We start from the raw sequence: 6,605 nt of genomic DNA on the forward strand, positions 1-6,605 counted from the left end.
AATGTTTTTTCATCTCACAGTTTTGACTTTCAACCATCTCAGTTTCAGCTCTTTATGTCTGAATTATCCTTTTCATAACTATGGGTCTCATTCATGAAACACGAGCAGAACAAATTTTTGTGTAAATCGCGTGTAAAGTGGTTCTGGCATAAATTTTCGGATTCATTAAAACGTTCTTATTTTCCAAATGTTAGTTGGTACGAAATAAATCTACACCTGCTCCCAGCCACACGTAAATAGTGCGTTTAATGTCTTAACGTTTTGCTCATTAATATGGCTGCATTTTTATCATAATCGGGTACATATTACACAGCAGCATTTGAAAAAAATATTATATATAGTATTACATAGGTTTTTTTCTTTTCACTTCTGGACTGTTCGATTTAACAGATGAAACTCTATTAACAGCATCTGTAATATGCTGCCAAGCTTCCTTTTTCTAGGACCATGATACGCCACTATATACGCTTGAAAATAATACGTGGCGTTTTGAATGAACTTCTGATAATAAACTTCAATTTCTGGGCAGCTGAGAAGTTTTAATTTTTCAATTCGCTTTTGAGAAGACATGTTTGATGTCATAATATGATGCTCATATAGTTGTCAGTCTGATTTATTGGGCGGGATTTATGGTAATTGAGAATGAGCGTGCACGCGCATCCCATTTACGACTGATTGGAATTCATTAACACACACATTTCACTATTACATCTGACGTTTACAAAGTTTTTGTGAATCAGGAGGAGAGTTTTCTGGAAGTTCTCTTTACGTGCAAATCACTCACATATTTACTCGTATATTTACTAATGTTTCATGAATGAGACCCTATGACTTTTAATTTTAACTTTTAAAGTGGTGTATGTAATAATGCCTTTTGTCATAATTTAAACAAAACTTGATTTTTTTTTTATGTATGTACTGTAATTTGTCTACAGAAGTAATTCAATACACTCATTGTATACATGCAGTCATTTATTTCAAGAAATTAAATTTGCGATACATTTGTGAATTTCTTCACCTCATGTACACTAACAAAGCTGAGCATTTAAAGATGTATGCATAGCTGGAAATTCCATTCACATACTTCTATAAAGTAAAAGTACATACTTCACTGGTGATGGTGAAAGTACAGAATTTTGAATGCGTGGCGAGACAAGACACAAGTAATCCTATGAATACAACAAAAGTTTTAAACTTGATTCTATATACCCCTTAAAATTGTTGCAATTTATTTGTAAAAAAACCCTCCAAATAATACACACTTTAAAAAATTGTTATCTGGGTTTCTTTGGAATACAATTTTTACCTTGCATACAATACAGTACAGACAGTATGTGAAATAGGATGCAGCCATATTAAACATTTCTTGCATGAAGTCACTGGAAAATTACTTAAATACAAGCCCGTAGTTACAATGTAGGCGTCACTGTAGGCATACAGCAAATGATCTCTGGGGTCATAGTTGAGAAACTCAATATTAGTCTGCATCTTCTTAATATTAATTTTCAAATCATAGCGCTCTTCCATCGTTTTGGTGTCATAAGAGTAAAAGATCTGTTCTGTTTCTTTGTCCAGGTAACGAGTAGCATAAAGCACACCGCACACCATGAACGTGTTTGTGGCAGTCTTTTTGAACAAAGACGTTTTTCCAAGTTTGGCCCAAAACCGGCGGGGCTACTAGTCTCAAGCTTAGTGATAACCACATTTCCAAGTTGCTTGTGGTTGCATAAATAACATAGATGCCTGATTCATCAGAGGCGAAATCCCAATCAGTATAGCTGTATGAGCTGGTGACGTGTCCGAATGGAAACTTGCTATTGTAACCTGTATCACTAGGTAAAACCACAGTACTGACAGCACGAGTCGCCAAGTTGAACTGACAGACAGTGTATGTATAGTAACAGTTATAGTAGAGCGCATTGGCATACATGACCATGTTTGGTCCCTGAATTGTGTTTGTTGTGGGATTGGAGCTTGATATGTATGTATCTTTTGGTCCTATACCTAATAAAGAGTACTCAAGGTGCTGTACTGACGGACATAGTAGCCATATACATTACTACTTGTGAGCACCACCAGCCAGTTACTTGTTCTCGTCTCCTGGAGCGGGGTTTGCATCTCGACCCCAAGCACCATAAGGGTAGGAGGTGCTGTATACCGTGATAGAATACGTTTCTTGGTCCCACCACACCGACCACTTCACCCAGACACATCGTGCTGAAAACACAGAAGAAAAACAGAACTAAAAATCTACAGCATTTGAGCTGAATAATACTGGAAAATGCTCTGGAAGCTTGAGTTAAGGGACTATTGGGATCTTTAGTGTACCTGGGGCAACTGTAGGAGGTGGTATTGTGACCTTGAGATCATTCTTGCACTTTTCCAGGTCCCTTTTAACACGCTGGTTCTCAAGATCCATCTTTATCAGCTGCATGTTGTCAAACTTCTCCAGCTCTGCCATTGTGTCCTTCATATTTTCAAGCTTTAAGAAAAATATCACTTACATTTTTAATGTATTCTTATTATATACATTTTGGAGGGAATATATTTAATATTTTTTTATGTGTATTCCCTATTTTATCGCTTCTTGCAATCATTTTTAATTGTTATCATTTAATATTTTTTCTTAGAAATAAAGTATTTATTGAAATGCAGTTTTATATTTTATAATAGAAACGTTTATTTATTTTACTAGTGCTGTGTATATATAAACTATGTAGAATATTACTTTAAAGAAAACAAATTTGGATTTTCTTCCAATATTTCATGCGTCATGAACAGAGTTTGCTCTGCCAGCCACAGTATTTTCTCCTCTTTGCATTTGTCAGAATTAATTGTGTATTATAAACAGTTCTCCAAATTATCAGAAGTGTATGCAGTTAACAGGGATCCCTCAATTCATGATGCTGTTTTTGCAGCTTAGCAATTTGTACTTGTATGCCAATTTTTTTATAAAAAATTTTATTCACACCTTGTGGGTAATTCAAACAGTAAACTTACTGTTTGAACTGGTGTATCAAACAACACTATTTTAATATACGTTAAAAAAGCCAATTACATTGCCCCACAAGTTGCCCGCAAACAAAAGAAGCAATAAATGCATAAATAAATAAGATTTACAATAACAAGCGCTGTTTTGTACAGCAACTCACCTGGCCTGCAACCTGCACATTGAGAAGTTGGTAATCGTTGGTGGTCCTGTTGAGTTTGTTGAGGAGGTCCTGTATTTCGGCAAACTCTAACTCAATGATGCGCAGAGACACGGCTGCATAAAGATTATTGTCATCCTCCTTTTCCAACATGAGCACATTGTCCTCTAGTTGCTTGATGCGTTGCTGTAGACCCAGCAAAAGTCGGTCCAAGTCTGTCATCTGCAGATATTTACATTTACATTATTCATTTAATTAGATTTAAAATGTATTTATTATTTATTTATGAACAACAGATAAAATAAGAGAGAGAGAAAAAAAACAATTACCCTTTCTGAAGTGATGCTCTCAATGCATTGCCGCAGACATGGCTTCTACTCTCTTTAGTTTTTGATCAGGGAAAGCAGGGTCTGAATTTTTTAGATCGCACACACATCCTTCCCTCTCACTGACTGTAAAGACCAAATCATAGGAAATTACATTTATTACAAGAACCAATATACCCTAATGAAAAACAGACAATTCATGTGCTGTCAATATTTGAGACGGTACTTACAGAAATAAATAGTGAAATTGTTCATTGTAAAAGGATTTTATCTTTCTTACCTGAAAGAAAGTTAGAGGGATGATGATCATCAAAATGAGAATATTAGACCGACTCATGTCTGAAGTGGAACGGGAGCCAAACATCAGAATAAACAGCTTCGTTTGGCCAGAGGCAGAGTTTTAAAAGCATATCATTATGGTGAAATTTCTGATGAAAACTGAGTCTGATTTCTTCATTTATTTCGGGTGGAGCAGTTAGGGTCTTTTGCAATCTTCATCTTATCTCTGTGGGCACCTTTGGATGGCCATGAATAATGGAAAACTGCATCGTTTACTAGCTAAGTTTCGACATTACTTTTTAAACTTTTGTAATACTTCACGTGGTGTTTGCAACATCAGAATTTTTGTTCGGTTTAAAGCAGAACTTTCAGTCTTTTGGGTCATTCGCTCATCATGTTGTCGTACCTGTTGGTTCTCTCAGTCATAGTAAGTCCAATTGTTTTTTTTACAATACTTATGCTTGATTATTATTCATTTATATATTTATATTTATTATATTTAATTGAATTTTAAAATAATATCAAATAATTCCATGACGATAAAATGAAGTGATTAAAATGTATTAAAACTCATGCATTAAAATTCATCACATAATTGTTTAAATATCATTAAACGGCAAAATTGCAAGGAGTAGTCTGTGAATTGTGTCCATTATCATGTGCGCACAGTTTTTGTGTTCATGTGTGTAAATCAGGTGACTGCCGAGGCTCAGAAAATTCAAGGTGTACAGACGGATGATTCCTGTGTGTGTAAACTGAGCAGCTCTATCTGGGCTTTTCCTGCTGTGAGGTTTGAGGGAGTTCAAAAACAACTCCAGACCTGTGAGGACAACCTTCTACAATTTAATAAAAAGGTGGGTTTAATAGATATCACATAGATTTCATTCTTAAAATAAAGCAATCGCAATGACCTCATTTGCGGTGTAACTTTCAGGTAAAGGACAGTAATGCACGACTGCCTAAGATGGAACTCACTCTTAAGAACATCAAAACCCGCCTGAACCGTTTCGAATATCTGGACACAAAGGGCCTGTACAACACCCTTAACCTGCAACAGCTGACTGAAGAAATTGACTCAATCTATTATACTGCCAAAGATGTGAACAAGAAAAGCCCCAGCAAAGAGACAACTGACCTTCTCAAGGAGGTAGATCTCCAAAAATTTTTATACTATTATAGCATTTACTAATATTTTGAATTAGCTTTTTTCATTTTCAGTTATTGTTTTTGTCTCTCATATTATTATTATAATTGTTTTAATATTTCTACTGAGATTTTCATATAATATTTATATTTTAATGTATTCTTTACTCTATTTGTTTGTAGTTTTATTTAAAAAATAAACAAAAATAAATAGTTTTGTTATCAGTGTGAAAAACACCCGTTTTTAGAAGTCATTATTCAGTTCCACGAAGCTCGTGTTTAGTCTGCATTCATTTCCAAAAGAAAATCAAGTGACAGTAAATATCTTTTGATTATGGTTAACTAATCATTGAGGTTCTGCGAAGATGACTTGAAGATACCAGAAGACTAAGCGTATAAAAACGGAAAACAAATGTATTCAAGATATGTTGCCCACTATATCATTTGTGTTCCTCTCAGTTGTCTACTGCAAGGAAGGACGTTGAGAACATGTACAAAAATAATATCTTCAATCTAGAGACAATGAAATCCAGGCTACGTGACCTCAACAACCGAGTGCAAACCTGTAAAACTATACCCGAAGACTTCAGAAGTAAGTACTCTCAGTGAGTGGAGAAACCAAGGGGATTTGATGTTTTTTTTCATGAAATAAGCAGTAAAATGCTTCAGATTAAACAAATGACCAATCCTTATTACTCCACTTCCAGGTACTTGTTATCAGCGTATTATGTCCAACATAAGTTCTCCAGTAGTCACCAAGCTCAATTCCATCAGCACGTCCTATGTCTCAGGTGCTTGGGGTCGCGAAGCCAAACAGGGCAGTAAGGAGCGCTTCTGGGAACACTGGCTGGTGAGCGGAAACAAGCTTGGCAACACAATCAGGATGTACAACTCACATGAAGATTTCATGGGCAGCAAGAACTACAAAGATGAGAGCATCGCATCATCCTACAGCCACCAGAATGCTGTTCAGGGCTCTGGCACTATTCTGTATGACAATACTGTATTTTACCAATGCTACGGTACCGCTGAAATCTGCAGCTTCAACATTACAACTCAAGCAACCAAGCGTGTAGAACTAGCTGGTGCAGGAATCAACAACAAGTTCCCTTTCTGCTACTACAGCTGTCGGGATTGGACCGATATCGACCTGGAGGCTGATCAGAATGGTGTGTGGGTGATATACGCCACTGATGAGAACCACGGCAACATTGTTGTGAGCCGTTTAGAGCCAGTGTCACTCAATATCACTCATACCTGGAAGACGCGTCTCTTTAAGAGGTCCGTCACCAGCACGTTTATGGTGTGCGGGGTCTTGTATGCTACACGCTTTGTCAATACTTACAAAGAAGAAGTGTTTTATGCTTTCGATACAACCACTGGTCATGAGATAAACACTCTTTCTTTGCCTTTTGAGAAGGTTTCTGCTGGAATAGCTAATATAAACTACAATCCTGTTGACAGGAGACTTTACATGTATAATGATGGCTATCTGTTAGCATATAACACCTTCAGCTGAGGGCCTTTTCTTACGCAGCTAATAAAAAAATATGCAATCCAAAGTCCAGCATGCTGAAAAATCTAAAAAAAAAAATGCACATTAGTTGAACTAAAGCTTTTCGCTATATCATTATGTGATTGTGAGTGCTTCAATCAGATTAACCATTTTAACTAATTATGTCATTTCAATAAATATGCTTATACTGCA

General features: G+C 36.1%; 1 protein-coding gene and 1 pseudogene across 1 annotated transcript; one reads left to right on the forward strand and one right to left on the reverse strand.

Annotated features, from left to right (window-relative positions):
* Positions 1 to 1,176: 1,176 nt before the first annotated feature.
* LOC113043711 (olfactomedin-4-like) lies at positions 1,177 to 3,856 on the reverse strand (annotated as a pseudogene).
* A 214-nt stretch (positions 3,857 to 4,070) lies between these two features.
* LOC113043720 (olfactomedin-4-like) lies at positions 4,071 to 6,605 on the forward strand. The gene is made up of 5 exons (XM_026203277.1): positions 4,071 to 4,181; positions 4,450 to 4,608; positions 4,689 to 4,901; positions 5,357 to 5,489; positions 5,605 to 6,605. The coding sequence occupies exons 1-5, from the start codon at positions 4,149 to 4,151 to the stop codon at positions 6,414 to 6,416; spliced, it is 1,350 nt and encodes a 449-aa protein (XP_026059062.1). The 5' UTR covers positions 4,071 to 4,148; the 3' UTR covers positions 6,417 to 6,605.

The sequence above is a fragment of the Carassius auratus genome, chromosome 25 (genome assembly GCF_003368295.1).
Source record: "Carassius auratus strain Wakin chromosome 25, ASM336829v1, whole genome shotgun sequence".
Classification (NCBI taxonomy): domain Eukaryota; kingdom Metazoa; phylum Chordata; class Actinopteri; order Cypriniformes; family Cyprinidae; genus Carassius; species Carassius auratus.

What these genes read in the sequence shown, in the direction of transcription:
- LOC113043720 (XM_026203277.1), top strand. Translation starts at nt 4,149, where the DNA reads ATGTTGTCGTACCTGTTGGTTCTCTCAGTCATA. An exon ending in TGTTGGTTCTCTCAGTCATA is followed by an intron (nt 4,182 to 4,449) that starts GTAAGTCCAATT and finishes TGTGTAAATCAG; the next exon opens with GTGACTGCCGAGGCTCAGAA. An exon ending in TATACCCGAAGACTTCAGAA is followed by an intron (nt 5,490 to 5,604) that starts GTAAGTACTCTC and finishes CTCCACTTCCAG; the next exon opens with GTACTTGTTATCAGCGTATT.